This window comes from Anser anser, assembly GCF_964211835.1.
Source record: "Anser anser genome assembly, contig: SUPER_W_unloc_3, whole genome shotgun sequence".
Taxonomy (NCBI): domain Eukaryota; kingdom Metazoa; phylum Chordata; class Aves; order Anseriformes; family Anatidae; genus Anser; species Anser anser.
This window is the reverse complement of record NW_028154229.1, coordinates 251145-265635: the sequence shown is the minus strand read 5'-3', so window position 1 is coordinate 265635 and position 14491 is coordinate 251145. Positions and strand designations below refer to the sequence as shown.

General features: G+C 54.7%; 2 protein-coding genes across 2 annotated transcripts; both read left to right on the top strand.

The window, feature by feature from the left end:
- The first annotated feature begins 283 nt into the window (after nucleotides 1–283).
- On the top strand, nucleotides 284–3058 carry LOC310888925 (adenosine 5'-monophosphoramidase HINT1-like). Its single transcript, XM_083852561.1, has 3 exons — nucleotides 284–464; nucleotides 1898–2003; nucleotides 2707–3058. Exons 1-3 carry the CDS (start codon nucleotides 322–324, stop codon nucleotides 2959–2961), a joined length of 504 nt encoding a protein of 167 aa, XP_083708687.1. The 5' UTR covers nucleotides 284–321; the 3' UTR covers nucleotides 2962–3058.
- Nucleotides 3059–8681: 5623 nt separating this feature from the next.
- Nucleotides 8682–11440, top strand: LOC310888926 (adenosine 5'-monophosphoramidase HINT1-like). The gene is made up of 3 exons (XM_083852562.1): nucleotides 8682–8862; nucleotides 10280–10385; nucleotides 11089–11440. Exons 1-3 carry the CDS (start codon nucleotides 8720–8722, stop codon nucleotides 11341–11343), a joined length of 504 nt encoding a protein of 167 aa, XP_083708688.1. The 5' UTR covers nucleotides 8682–8719; the 3' UTR covers nucleotides 11344–11440.
- Nucleotides 11441–14491: the final 3051 nt, after the last annotated feature.

Genomic DNA, 14491 nt, shown 5'->3' with positions numbered 1-14491 from the left:
CGTTCTGTGGAGCTCGTTTCCCAGCCGTGCAGGGCCCGGCTTCCCTCCGCGGAGCCGCCCAGCCCGTTTTCGGGCGCCCACTTCCTCCCTCCCGGTCGGATCCCTCCGCGCCCCGAGGGCACGCGACCTCCCTGAGCGCCGATAAGCACCGGGTCGACGGGAGCGGAGCCGCCGAGAGGGCGGGGACAAGGGAAGAGGGCAGGCGAGGCAGCCAATCGAGGCGCGGGAGCGGTCGGCGGCGATCTGTCGGCCCAATGAGCGCCGCGGAGGGCCGGGCCGAGTGCGGGAAGGGAGGGGGCGTTGTACCGAGCGGGCGCCGTCATGGCCGACGGGATCGTTAGGGCGCAGGCCGCCTGGCCCGGCGGCGGCGCTGCCGCTGCAGCCGCTTTCGGAGAGGTCGCCTGCAAGGGCAAGGAGGTCCCCGCCAACGTTCTCCGTGAGGATGAGCGGTCGTGGGCGAGGAGGTAGCCGCGGCGTCGTCGTGCGAGTCTTCTCTTTCCTTCCTTCCCTCGGCCGCTCGCAGGCCCTCTGAAACGAGGGCCCGTCGCGGGTCCCGGGAGTGCGGCAGGGCGGGTGGTGGCCTTGCTGCGGGAGGGAGGGAGGGAGGGACGGACGGACGGACGGACGGTCGGTCGGTCGGTCGGTCGGGGTCTCTCCGGCTCGTGGCGCTCTCTACTGCAGCGCCTCTAAAACCCCGCGCTTCTTCGGTGCGCGTCCCGCCTGCCCCCGGGGTGCCACGGCGCGTACTGGGTCGCCGGCGCAGTCGGTCTCCTTGGGGGTTCGGACTGCCTGCGTATAGGCAGCGAGCATCGCAGTAGTGACCGTAATCAGTCATTTCTGCGTAGCAGAAACGCAGGTCTTGATGCGCCTCGTGACAGCGTTCTAGAGACGCCCCGGCTCGGCCGTGCTAGGCTTTGGTTATGGCACCACCCCCACCGCGCACGCGAGCGCACGCTCTCTCCAAAGTGGCTTGTGAAAGGGAAGAATTGCAGCTTTTCCTAGCTTTCTTAAACATCTAGAAGCCAGTCAATCCCGCAGGCTGCTGGTCCTCACTTGAGGCGGGGGGGGAACTTAGAACTGCTTTTGGAGTGTAGTTGGCTATAGCGAATGGTCTTGAATTTGCTTAGCTCGCTGTACCGAAGGCCTGTTTCACAGTTGAGCGATGTTATAGGGGGGAGAAGTGTGAGGAAGGCTCGTAATTCTCGATTGTCGCGCAGTGAAAGGCGATGGTGAGTAAGAAGTGCAAAGCATCTGTGGAATCGAGTCTTATCGGCGCTGTTTCAGTCGCATCTAAAATAAATAAAACTGCCGGAAGTCGCTAATCTGAAGTACTCGGCTGTCTCGTTGCCCCCGTCACCTTGCGTGCTGGATCCTGCTTCTGGTGCCGTATGCAGTTTCGGTCTGCTGGTGATTTGGGGAGTTCCCTCGCAATTAGTTGCGAGTCGATGGTTTCCTACAGATCGGTGGTATTCGTGTTTCGCAGGTGATACCTTGGCCTCGGTCTGGAGGTGTCTGACGTAGAGCCGGCCGTAACGGGCTAACTTGGAATGTTCTTTCCCCTGAGTACGTGGCGTTATCGAGGACGGAGAGTTTATACAGCCTCAGCCGGATTACTCCGGGTTCTTTGAAGATGCCTTCCTACCTCTGGCCGAGGCAATATTTGGACATAACTGAAGGACAGTTAGCAATTGTTTGCCGCTTGTGTGTTTTGCGTGTAGAAGGTAGAGAACTTTGCCTATTCAAAGATCGCTTAAGAAGAATCGCTGTTTTGTCGTGCGCGTTTGGGGTACCTGATAATCTGCTTCGGTAGGACGAGTTCGGTGGGGCATAGTGATTTGCTTAAGCTGTTGCCTTTCTCTGAAGCTGACTGCGTTGTAACTGTTTACTCTTCCTCCAGCGCCTTGCGTTCCGTGATAGTTCGCCTCAGGCTCCAGTGTTTTTTCCTAGTCCTTCCTGAGAAGGCAGTTGTCCGGTTATGTGAAGCAGAAGATTCTGGCGGACCCGTGAGTACTGTGGGAGCTTTCTTTTCGCTAGGCTGGCTGTACCTGTAACTAGTTTGTAACTTCCTAGACTCTTTCCCGTCCCCTCTTTTCCTCTGGATGTTGCGGAGGGGCGCACAGTAGGCTATTTTGGGTTTTCCGATGCTGTAGTCTTTTGCCTCTAGCTTGTAATGGAGTTGAGCTTTTTGACTAAGAGCGGCGATATAAAGCGATGCTGGTCTCCGGCTACGCGCTTGTAGTGCAAAAAGCAGTGTTGTTCCGAAGTACGGTCTGATGCCCGTTTTCACGGTTTCCAGACAGCGGCGGTGGTACTTTGACTATGCAGAAGAGGGCTTGGGGTTTGGGCAGGTCAGAGGCGAGGAAAGGGAAAGCTGGTTGAGCGGCGCTGGGTGTTTGTTTCGCTGTTAGCTATGCAAGTCAAGTTCCAAGGCTTTGTGAGGCCACGCAAAAGAAAAGGCACCGTGAAGCTTTTATTTTCCGCCAGAGCGGCTTACGTTGCCCGAAGCTATGACGGGGGCTTTAACCCCCGAGACAAATTTAGCTTCTGTGACTGTTTTGTAGTCTGTTCCCGTCTAGAGGGTAATTCAAAGAGCAGCGGTTGAATCGTGAAGGATTAGCTAACCGTGTTCTGTGGATGGTTCTCCGCTCGCGTTCGTTCTGTGCGTCGTGGCACGTTATGTTAGGTAACGTTATTTCCTTTTTCCAGCTTCTTGGGCGTGTAATGGTTGTTGGCAAGAAGTGTGCTGCTAACCTGGACCTGACCAATGGATTCCGGATGGCTGTGAATGCCCACCCTCGGGCCCTTCGGGCTGTCGTGTACATCTACGTATTCTGGGTGGCGGTCAGTTGGGCCGGCCTCCTGGCTAAGGTTTTTGCACCGCAGGCGTCACTGCACGCGTACGGGTCGCCGCCGAGTAGGTTTCATATGTTGCCCGTCAATCTAGCCCCTGTTGATGTATGATTTTTTTTTTTTTTTTTTTCCTGGACGGCTGTCTATGGAGGGTAATAAAGAGCTTTGAGCAGCATTTGCACAATAAAGATGGAGCATGGGGATATGACCTCTGTCTTGTGTGTCTTGCCGATGGAAATAGTTCTGCAAGTTAAAAGAATGTTTCGGTCTGTTGACAGTGTCGTGTAGATGGTGGTTTGCCCAGTCATTTGAAACGCGAAGATAGAAGCGCTCGGCGGTCCTGTGGGTCTCCATCTCCCTAAGACGATCTAGGATGTGCTGTGTGTTTGAGGCCTTGCTATCTTCCCCCTGCTCCCAAATAAAAGGGCGTGCTTTTATTGCGAAACAGCCGCATCGAGCACTGGCAGATGTAGAACCAGAGAAGAATAAGGTTGGAAGAAAGCTTCCAGGCATCGTCTGTTGTCTGCCCCTGTCCCGAGGAGGCAGAATAAACTCTACCCGGTGTGATTTCTGACAGGTGCTTGTCAGCCTGTTCTTGACTACCGTAGGAGTTTTGCTACCGCTTTCTTTTCAGTCGTGGGTTTCGCAACTTCGAGAAGTAATTTCTCCCACAGACGCTTTTCAAAGCGTAGAAGGCTCTGGGATGCTTGAGTCGGCTTCTGAACGTTCAAGACTCGGCTGCCGTTCCCTTTATTTTTTTGTATGTATTTTTAGAGTCTTCTTTTTTTCTAAACGAAGTCCGTTGTTCAGGAACTAGAAGAAGGATTAGCTAAAGGCACCATAAGGCGTTTAAATGCGATCACCTCTCGTGCTTTGTTAGACCTCTGGCTTTGCTGTGCTCCTTGTTTAATTGCGGTTACGTTCAAGGCTTACTGGAGCGTGGGAGCGTTAAAATGCTATTAAATATTTTTAGTGTTTGAAACTTGCTAATGAAATGATTTTTGTGACTCCGTTCCTCACAAAGAAACTCGATTCCTTAGCAGGAGGAATGATCTTTGTTACTGGATCTGTTTGCGGGGTTAACGATTGCAGCTGTGAATGACTAAAGTCTTTTGAAGAAGCTGAATGATAAAAACCAAACCGAAACAAGAAACAGCCCTTGTTCTACTCGAAGTAATATAGAATTTGCCGTTTGCGGGGTCAGATGAAAATAGTTGTGGAAGTCAACTACTTGGGGGGGGGGAGGGGAGGGGAGGGGAGGGAGGGGTGGGTGGAGGTGGAGATGCTGTTGCCCTTTCAGGGAAAGCTTCTTAAATTGGCACTTGATCAACTGTTCTGTTTCTGTATTTGTCCTTGGTCTCTTTCATTGGTCTGTTTTGTTGACGTAGAAGAGCCCATGGAACTGCTCAAAGAAACCTGTGCAAATGGACCTTGAGTAAGTATTTACGTGTTCAACTGTTCCCCAGTCGGTCTAGCTAGGTCTAGCTAATGCTATCAGCGCTTGTAGTCTTTCACAAAAGGTGTTTAATTCCTGAGAAAGTAGAGGAGGAAGATGATTGGTAATCTCTTTGCTTAATAGGCACTGTTAGACAACCGTAGAAGGCGAAGAAATTTGCCCCCGAGGCACCAATTTGACCCTTCCTTTAGCCTGTACGCTTTCAAAGAGCATATCATAGAACCATAGAATGGCCTGGGTTGAAAAGCACCTTAAAGATCATCTAGTTTCAACCCCCCTGCTCTGGGCAGCGTTGCCAACCGCTAGAGCAGGCTGCCCAGAGCCGCGTCCAGCCTGGCCTTGAATGCCTCCAGGGATGGGGCATCCAGAACCTCTCTGGGCAACCCGTTCCAGTGCCTCACCACCCTCTGAGTGAAAAACTTTCTCCTAATATCTAAGCTAAATCTCCCCTGTCTTAGTTTAAAACCATTCCCCCTTGTCCTATCGCTATCAACACGTGTATTTTTACTCCTGTATATACAGATTCGTAGGGGTTGGAAGGGACCTCAAGAGATCGTCGGGTCCAACCCCCCTGCCAGAGCAGGTTCCCTAGAGCAGGCTGCCCAGGTAGGCATCCAGACGGGCCTTGAATATCTCCGGAGAAGGAGACTCCACAACCTCCCAGGGCAGCCTGTTCCAGCGCTCCGTCACCCTCACCGTGAAGAAGTTCTTTCGCATGTTGGTGCGGAACTTCCTGTGCTCCAGTTTTTGGCCGTTGCCCCTTGTCCTATCCCCACAAACCACTGAAAAGAGGGTGGCCAAGTCCCACTGTCTCCCACACTTAAGATACTTGTAATCATTGATAAGATCCCCTCTCAGTCTTCTCTTCTCAAGGCTGAACAGGCCCAGGTCTCTCAGTCTTTGCTCACAGGGGAGATGCTTCAGGCCCTGTATCATCTTTGTTGCCCTCCGCTGGACTCTTTCCAGGAGATCCCTGTCTCTTTTTGTACTGGGGAGCCCGGAACCGGACACGGTACTACCAGGCGAGGCCTGCCCAGGGCAGAGTAGAGGGGGAGGATCACCTCCCTTGACCTGCTGGCCACGCTCCTTTTAACGCACGCCAGGATCCCATTGGCCTTCTTGGCCACCAGGGCACGCCGCTGGCTCATGGTCAACCTGTCGTCCACCAGGACCCCCGGGTCCTTCTCCGCAGCGCTCCTCTCCAGCAGGTCATCCCCCAGCCTGTACTGATACACGCGGTTGTTCCTTCCCAGGTGCAGGACTCTACGCTTGCTCTTGTTAAACTTCATTTGGCTTCTTCCTGCCCAGCTCTCCAGCCCGCCCAGGTCTCGCTGAATGGCAGCACAGCCTTCTGGCGTGTCGGCCACTCCTCCCAGCTTTGTATCATCGGCGTACTTGCTGAGGCTGGACACTATTCCCTCGTCAAGGTCGGCGATGAAGATGTTGAACCAGACCGGACCCAGCACCGACCCCTGGGGAACACCGCTAGTCACAGGGCTGCAGCCGGACTCTGCGCCGCCGATCACCACCCTCTGAGCTCGGCCGGTCAGCCAGGTCTCAACCCACCTTACCGTCCACTCGTCTATCCCACGCTTTCTCAGCTTTGCTAGCAGGACGTCGTGGGAGACAGTATCGGAAGCCTTGCTAAAGTCAAGGTAGATGACATCCACTGCTCTCCCTCCATCAACGCAGCTGGTGATGCCATCATAGAAGGCAACGAGGTCGGTCGAGCACGATTTCCCCTTGGTGAATCCATGCTGACTACTCCTCATAACCTCCTTCTCTTCCAATGGCTTGGAGATGGCATCCAGAACAAGCTGTTCCAACACCTTTCCAGGGACGGAGGTGAGACTGACCTTTCCAAGAGCTCCACATCCTTCTTGTGCTGGGGGCCCCAGGCCTGCACGCAGTATTCCAGGCGGGGTCTCCCAAGAGCAGGGTAGAGGGGGATAATCACCTCCCTCTCCCTGCTGGCCACCCCTTTGTTAATGCAGCCCAGGACACAGTTGGCCTTCCGGGCTGCAAGCGCGCGCTGCTGGCTCGTGTCCAGCTTCTCGTCCATCAGGACCCCCAAGTCCTTCTCCGCAGGGCTGCTCTCAAGTTCTTCTTCTCCCAGTCTATAGAAATACCTGGGATTGCCCCAGCCCAAGGTCAACGCCTTGCACTTGGCCTTGTTGAACCTCATTAGGTTCTCATGGGCCCACTTCTCCGGCCTGTCCAGGTCCCTCCGGACGGCATCCCTTCCCTCTGTTGTATCGACTGCACCGCTCAGCTTGGTGTCATCTGCAAACTTGCTCGATTCCGTCGTCTGTGTCATTGCTAAAGATGTTGAAGAGCACCGGTCCCGAGGCCGACCCCTGAGGGACACCGCTTGTGACCGGCCTCCACCCAGACATAGAGCCGTTGACCACAACCCTTTGGCTGCGACCAGCCAACCAATTCTTTATCCGCCCAGCAGTCCATCCTTCAAATCCATACCTCTCCAATTTAGAGAGAAGAATGTGGTGAGGGACCGTATCAAAGGCTTTGCTCAGTCCAGGTGGCATATCCTATCCCAGGAGTGGTTTCAGCCGTAAACAACAAACAGTTACGAGGAGAGGTGTAGCTCTGTAAATATTTTTGTTGCCTTGGGTGAATTGGTGTCTGGTCGCACTGAGTGGCCCGCGTGGTAGCTGGGAGATGGCCGACGGGGAGGACTGAGATGTTAAAGCTGCCTGTGGTTGCCTGCCCCCAGCCCCAGCCCCAGCCCCGTCCCCGTGTGCCATCCCGATGGCAGTAGCGCCTGGAACCTCAAACTAAAGCGAGCGTATTCTGATGTCGTTACCCTCCAAGCCTGTCAGAGAGGCAGAAGCGCTGTGGCCTACTCAGGCAGGAACCGCGCGTGTGGGGACGGCCACGTCCCTGCCGCCGTGTCGGGCCAGTTTGAGCTCCGCTCTCCCTGGGGCTGCTGCAGGGCACCGCGGACCACGCTTGGGCAGCCTTGGGGGGCACTGCCTATTTTTCCAGAAGCCTCCTCCCCAGCTGAGCACAAACCCAGTTGTGATGTGCCAGGGCTGAGCACAGGCTTTGTATTCCTCCCCGCCACCCCGTGCGCGGGAGGTGCAGCTTTCCCCCTTAGAAACACCAGCAGTTGAAGTGGGGCTCTCAGGGAAGGTTGTGGAGCAACTTCTGAAAAGGTAAGGCCTGCCCTGGCAAAAGCGGGGATCTGCCTGCGGGGAGCAGCGCCCAAAAGCCACCAGCGTGTTTGGGGTGGAGCTGATAGGGTCATAAATAATAGTTGGGGCTACGAGCGCGAGGTCCCGCATTTGGTCCGGGGCAATCCTAAGCACGAATCCAGGCTGGGCGGAGAATGGATGGAGAGCAGCTCTGAGGAGAAGGGCCTGGGGGCGTTGGTTGATGAGAAGCTCGTCAACCGGAGCCGGCAATGCAATGGACGCTTGCAGCCCGGAAAGCCACCCGTATCCTGGGCCGCATCAAAAGGAGGGCGGCCGGCAAGTCGAGGGAGGTGATTCTCCCTCTCTGCTGCTGTGCTCTTGTGAGGCCCCACCTAGAGTAAGTACTGTGTTCAGCTCTGGGGCCCCCAGCACAAGAAGGACGGGGACGTACTAGAACGCGTCCAGAGGAGGGCCACGAAGATGACCAGGGGGCTGGGGCACCTCTCCCAGGAAGGCAGGCTGAGGGAGTTGGGGTGGTTCAGCCTGGAGAGAGAAGAGAAGGCTCCGGGGAGACCTTGGAGGGGCCTTCCAGTACCCAAAGGGGGGGCCCTACAGGAAAGCTGGGGAGGGACTCTTTGTCAGGGAGAGGAGCGATAGGGCAAGGAGTAATGGTTTTAAACTCAAAGAGGGTAGACTTAGACTGGATAGTTGGAAGAGATTCTTTCCTGAGAGGGGGGTGAGGCACTGGAACGGGTTGCCAGGAGAAGTGGCGGATGCCCCGTCCCTGGAAGTGTTTAAGGCCAGGTTGGATGGGGCTTTGAGCAACGTGGTCTAGTGGAAGGTGTCCCTGCCCAGGGCGGGGGGGTTGGAATTAGGTGATCTTTAAGTAAGGTCCCTGCCAAGCCAAGCCATGCTATGATTCTATGATCGGAGCAACCGTTCTGTGGAGCTCGTTTCCCAGCCGTGCAGGGCCCGGCTTCCCTCCGCGGAGCCGCCCAGCCCGTTTTCGGGCGCCCACTTCCTCCCTCCCGGTCGGATCCCTCCGCGCCCCGAGGGCACGCGACCTCCCTGAGCGCCGATAAGCACCGGGTCGACGGGAGCGGAGCCGCCGAGAGGGCGGGGACAAGGGAAGAGGGCAGGCGAGGCAGCCAATCGAGGCGCGGGAGCGGTCGGCGGCGATCTGTCGGCCCAATGAGCGCCGCGGAGGGCCGGGCCGAGTGCGGGAAGGGAGGGGGCGTTGTACCGAGCGGGCGCCGTCATGGCCGACGGGATCGTTAGGGCGCAGGCCGCCTGGCCCGGCGGCGGCGCTGCCGCTGCAGCCGCTTTCGGAGAGGTCGCCTGCAAGGGCAAGGAGGTCCCCGCCAACGTTCTCCGTGAGGATGAGCGGTCGTGGGCGAGGAGGTAGCCGCGGCGTCGTCGTGCGAGTCTTCTCTTTCCTTCCTTCCCTCGGCCGCTCGCAGGCCCTCTGAAACGAGGGCCCGTCGCGGGTCCCGGGAGTGCGGCAGGGCGGGTGGTGGCCTTGCTGCGGGAGGGAGGGACGGACGGACGGACGGTCGGTCGGTCGGTCGGGGTCTCTCCGGCTCGTGGCGCTCTCTACTGCAGCGCCTCTAAAACCCCGCGCTTCTTCGGTGCGCGTCCCGCCTGCCCCCGGGGTGCCACGGCGCGTACTGGGTCGCCGGCGCAGTCGGTCTCCTTGGGGGTTCGGACTGCCTGCGTATAGGCAGCGAGCATCGCAGTAGTGACCGTAATCAGTCATTTCTGCGTAGCAGAAACGCAGGTCTTGATGCGCCTCGTGACAGCGTTCTAGAGACGCCCCGGCTCGGCCGTGCTAGGCTTTGGTTATGGCACCACCCCCACCGCGCACGCGAGCGCACGCTCTCTCCAAAGTGGCTTGTGAAAGGGAAGAATTGCAGCTTTTCCTAGCTTTCTTAAACATCTAGAAGCCAGTCAATCCCGCAGGCTGCTGGTCCTCACTTGAGGCGGGGGGGGAACTTAGAACTGCTTTTGGAGTGTAGTTGGCTATAGCGAATGGTCTTGAATTTGCTTAGCTCGCTGTACCGAAGGCCTGTTTCACAGTTGAGCGATGTTATAGGGGGGAGAAGTGTGAGGAAGGCTCGTAATTCTCGATTGTCGCGCAGTGAAAGGCGATGGTGAGTAAGAAGTGCAAAGCATCTGTGGAATCGAGTCTTATCGGCGCTGTTTCAGTCGCATCTAAAATAAATAAAACTGCCGGAAGTCGCTAATCTGAAGTACTCGGCTGTCTCGTTGCCCCCGTCACCTTGCGTGCTGGATCCTGCTTCTGGTGCCGTATGCAGTTTCGGTCTGCTGGTGATTTGGGGAGTTCCCTCGCAATTAGTTGCGAGTCGATGGTTTCCTACAGATCGGTGGTATTCGTGTTTCGCAGGTGATACCTTGGCCTCGGTCTGGAGGTGTCTGACGTAGAGCCGGCCGTAACGGGCTAACTTGGAATGTTCTTTCCCCTGAGTACGTGGCGTTATCGAGGACGGAGAGTTTATACAGCCTCAGCCGGATTACTCCGGGTTCTTTGAAGATGCCTTCCTACCTCTGGCCGAGGCAATATTTGGACATAACTGAAGGACAGTTAGCAATTGTTTGCCGCTTGTGTGTTTTGCGTGTAGAAGGTAGAGAACTTTGCCTATTCAAAGATCGCTTAAGAAGAATCGCTGTTTTGTCGTGCGCGTTTGGGGTACCTGATAATCTGCTTCGGTAGGACGAGTTCGGTGGGGCATAGTGATTTGCTTAAGCTGTTGCCTTTCTCTGAAGCTGACTGCGTTGTAACTGTTTACTCTTCCTCCAGCGCCTTGCGTTCCGTGATAGTTCGCCTCAGGCTCCAGTGTTTTTTCCTAGTCCTTCCTGAGAAGGCAGTTGTCCGGTTATGTGAAGCAGAAGATTCTGGCGGACCCGTGAGTACTGTGGGAGCTTTCTTTTCGCTAGGCTGGCTGTACCTGTAACTAGTTTGTAACTTCCTAGACTCTTTCCCGTCCCCTCTTTTCCTCTGGATGTTGCGGAGGGGCGCACAGTAGGCTATTTTGGGTTTTCCGATGCTGTAGTCTTTTGCCTCTAGCTTGTAATGGAGTTGAGCTTTTTGACTAAGAGCGGCGATATAAAGCGATGCTGGTCTCCGGCTACGCGCTTGTAGTGCAAAAAGCAGTGTTGTTCCGAAGTACGGTCTGATGCCCGTTTTCACGGTTTCCAGACAGCGGCGGTGGTACTTTGACTATGCAGAAGAGGGCTTGGGGTTTGGGCAGGTCAGAGGCGAGGAAAGGGAAAGCTGGTTGAGCGGCGCTGGGTGTTTGTTTCGCTGTTAGCTATGCAAGTCAAGTTCCAAGGCTTTGTGAGGCCACGCAAAAGAAAAGGCACCGTGAAGCTTTTATTTTCCGCCAGAGCGGCTTACGTTGCCCGAAGCTATGACGGGGGCTTTAACCCCCGAGACAAATTTAGCTTCTGTGACTGTTTTGTAGTCTGTTCCCGTCTAGAGGGTAATTCAAAGAGCAGCGGTTGAATCGTGAAGGATTAGCTAACCGTGTTCTGTGGATGGTTCTCCGCTCGCGTTCGTTCTGTGCGTCGTGGCACGTTATGTTAGGTAACGTTATTTCCTTTTTCCAGCTTCTTGGGCGTGTAATGGTTGTTGGCAAGAAGTGTGCTGCTAACCTGGACCTGACCAATGGATTCCGGATGGCTGTGAATGCCCACCCTCGGGCCCTTCGGGCTGTCGTGTACATCTACGTATTCTGGGTGGCGGTCAGTTGGGCCGGCCTCCTGGCTAAGGTTTTTGCACCGCAGGCGTCACTGCACGCGTACGGGTCGCCGCCGAGTAGGTTTCATATGTTGCCCGTCAATCTAGCCCCTGTTGATGTATGATTTTTTTTTTTTTTTTTTTCCTGGACGGCTGTCTATGGAGGGTAATAAAGAGCTTTGAGCAGCATTTGCACAATAAAGATGGAGCATGGGGATATGACCTCTGTCTTGTGTGTCTTGCCGATGGAAATAGTTCTGCAAGTTAAAAGAATGTTTCGGTCTGTTGACAGTGTCGTGTAGATGGTGGTTTGCCCAGTCATTTGAAACGCGAAGATAGAAGCGCTCGGCGGTCCTGTGGGTCTCCATCTCCCTAAGACGATCTAGGATGTGCTGTGTGTTTGAGGCCTTGCTATCTTCCCCCTGCTCCCAAATAAAAGGGCGTGCTTTTATTGCGAAACAGCCGCATCGAGCACTGGCAGATGTAGAACCAGAGAAGAATAAGGTTGGAAGAAAGCTTCCAGGCATCGTCTGTTGTCTGCCCCTGTCCCGAGGAGGCAGAATAAACTCTACCCGGTGTGATTTCTGACAGGTGCTTGTCAGCCTGTTCTTGACTACCGTAGGAGTTTTGCTACCGCTTTCTTTTCAGTCGTGGGTTTCGCAACTTCGAGAAGTAATTTCTCCCACAGACGCTTTTCAAAGCGTAGAAGGCTCTGGGATGCTTGAGTCGGCTTCTGAACGTTCAAGACTCGGCTGCCGTTCCCTTTATTTTTTTGTATGTATTTTTAGAGTCTTCTTTTTTTCTAAACGAAGTCCGTTGTTCAGGAACTAGAAGAAGGATTAGCTAAAGGCACCATAAGGCGTTTAAATGCGATCACCTCTCGTGCTTTGTTAGACCTCTGGCTTTGCTGTGCTCCTTGTTTAATTGCGGTTACGTTCAAGGCTTACTGGAGCGTGGGAGCGTTAAAATGCTATTAAATATTTTTAGTGTTTGAAACTTGCTAATGAAATGATTTTTGTGACTCCGTTCCTCACAAAGAAACTCGATTCCTTAGCAGGAGGAATGATCTTTGTTACTGGATCTGTTTGCGGGGTTAACGATTGCAGCTGTGAATGACTAAAGTCTTTTGAAGAAGCTGAATGATAAAAACCAAACCGAAACAAGAAACAGCCCTTGTTCTACTCGAAGTAATATAGAATTTGCCGTTTGCGGGGTCAGATGAAAATAGTTGTGGAAGTCAACTACTTGGGGGGGGGGAGGGGAGGGGAGGGGAGGGAGGGGTGGGTGGAGGTGGAGATGCTGTTGCCCTTTCAGGGAAAGCTTCTTAAATTGGCACTTGATCAACTGTTCTGTTTCTGTATTTGTCCTTGGTCTCTTTCATTGGTCTGTTTTGTTGACGTAGAAGAGCCCATGGAACTGCTCAAAGAAACCTGTGCAAATGGACCTTGAGTAAGTATTTACGTGTTCAACTGTTCCCCAGTCGGTCTAGCTAGGTCTAGCTAATGCTATCAGCGCTTGTAGTCTTTCACAAAAGGTGTTTAATTCCTGAGAAAGTAGAGGAGGAAGATGATTGGTAATCTCTTTGCTTAATAGGCACTGTTAGACAACCGTAGAAGGCGAAGAAATTTGCCCCCGAGGCACCAATTTGACCCTTCCTTTAGCCTGTACGCTTTCAAAGAGCATATCATAGAACCATAGAATGGCCTGGGTTGAAAAGCACCTTAAAGATCATCTAGTTTCAACCCCCCTGCTCTGGGCAGCGTTGCCAACCGCTAGAGCAGGCTGCCCAGAGCCGCGTCCAGCCTGGCCTTGAATGCCTCCAGGGATGGGGCATCCAGAACCTCTCTGGGCAACCCGTTCCAGTGCCTCACCACCCTCTGAGTGAAAAACTTTCTCCTAATATCTAAGCTAAATCTCCCCTGTCTTAGTTTAAAACCATTCCCCCTTGTCCTATCGCTATCAACACGTGTATTTTTACTCCTGTATATACAGATTCGTAGGGGTTGGAAGGGACCTCAAGAGATCGTCGGGTCCAACCCCCCTGCCAGAGCAGGTTCCCTAGAGCAGGCTGCCCAGGTAGGCGTCCAGACGGGCCTTGAATATCTCCGGAGAAGGAGACTCCACAACCTCCCAGGGCAGCCTGTTCCAGCGCTCCGTCACCCTCACCGTGAAGAAGTTCTTTCGCATGTTGGTGAGGAACTTCCTGTGCTCCAGTTTTTGGCCGTTGCCCCTTGTCCTATCCCCACAAACCACTGAAAAGAGGGTGGCCAAGTCCCACTGTCTCCCACACTTAAGATACTTGTAATCATTGATAAGATCCCCTCTCAGTCTTCTCTTCTCAAGGCTGAACAGGCCCAGGTCTCTCAGTCTTTGCTCACAGGGGAGATGCTTCAGGCCCTGTATCATCTTTGTTGCCCTCCGCTGGACTCTTTCCAGGAGATCCCTGTCTCTTTTTGTACTGGGGAGCCCGGAACCGGACACGGTACTACCAGGCGAGGCCTGCCCAGGGCAGAGTAGAGGGGGAGGATCACCTCCCTTGACCTGCTGGCCACGCTCCTTTTAACGCACGCCAGGATCCCATTGGCCTTCTTGGCCACCAGGGCACGCCGCTGGCTCATGGTCAACCTGTCGTCCACCAGGACCCCCGGGTCTTTCTCCGCAGCGCTCCTCTCCAGCAGGTCATCCCCCAGCCTGTACTGATACACGCGGTTGTTCCTTCCCAGGTGCAGGACTCTACGCTTGCTCTTGTTAAACTTCATTTGGCTTCTTCCTGCCCAGCTCTCCAGCCCGCCCAGGTCTCGCTGAATGGCAGCACAGCCTTCTGGCGTGTCGGCCACTCCTCCCAGCTTTGTATCATCGGCGTACTTGCTGAGGCTGGACACTATTCCCTCGTCAAGGTCGGCGATGAAGATGTTGAACAAGACCGGACCCAGCACCGACCCCTGGGGAACACCGCTAGTCACAGGGCTGCAGCCGGACTCTGCGCCGCCGATCACCACCCTCTGAGCTCGGCCGGTCAGCCAGGTCTCAACCCACCTTACCGTCCACTCGTCTATCCCACGCTTTCTCAGCTTTGCTAGCAGGACGTCGTGGGAGACAGTATCGGAAGCCTTGCTAAAGTCAAGGTAGATGACATCCACTGCTCTCCCTCCATCAACGCAGCTGGTGATGCCATCATAGAAGGCAACGAGGTCGGTCGAGCACGATTTCCCCTTGGTGAATCCATGCTGACTACTCCTCATAACCTCCTTCTCTTCCAATGGCTTGGAGATG

Excerpts from the sequence above, each read along its gene's own strand:
- LOC310888925 (XM_083852561.1), top strand. The coding sequence starts at position 322 with ATGGCCGACGGGATCGTTAGGGCGCAGGCCGCCTGGCCCGGCGGCGGC. Across the intron at positions 465-1,897 it reads GAGCGGTCGTGGGCGAGGAG|CGCCTTGCGTTCCGTGATAG; the intron begins GTAGCCGCGGCG and ends CTCTTCCTCCAG. Across the intron at positions 2,004-2,706 it reads CAGAAGATTCTGGCGGACCC|CTTCTTGGGCGTGTAATGGT; the intron begins GTGAGTACTGTG and ends TCCTTTTTCCAG.
- LOC310888926 (XM_083852562.1), top strand. The coding sequence starts at position 8,720 with ATGGCCGACGGGATCGTTAGGGCGCAGGCCGCCTGGCCCGGCGGCGGC. Across the intron at positions 8,863-10,279 it reads GAGCGGTCGTGGGCGAGGAG|CGCCTTGCGTTCCGTGATAG; the intron begins GTAGCCGCGGCG and ends CTCTTCCTCCAG. Across the intron at positions 10,386-11,088 it reads CAGAAGATTCTGGCGGACCC|CTTCTTGGGCGTGTAATGGT; the intron begins GTGAGTACTGTG and ends TCCTTTTTCCAG.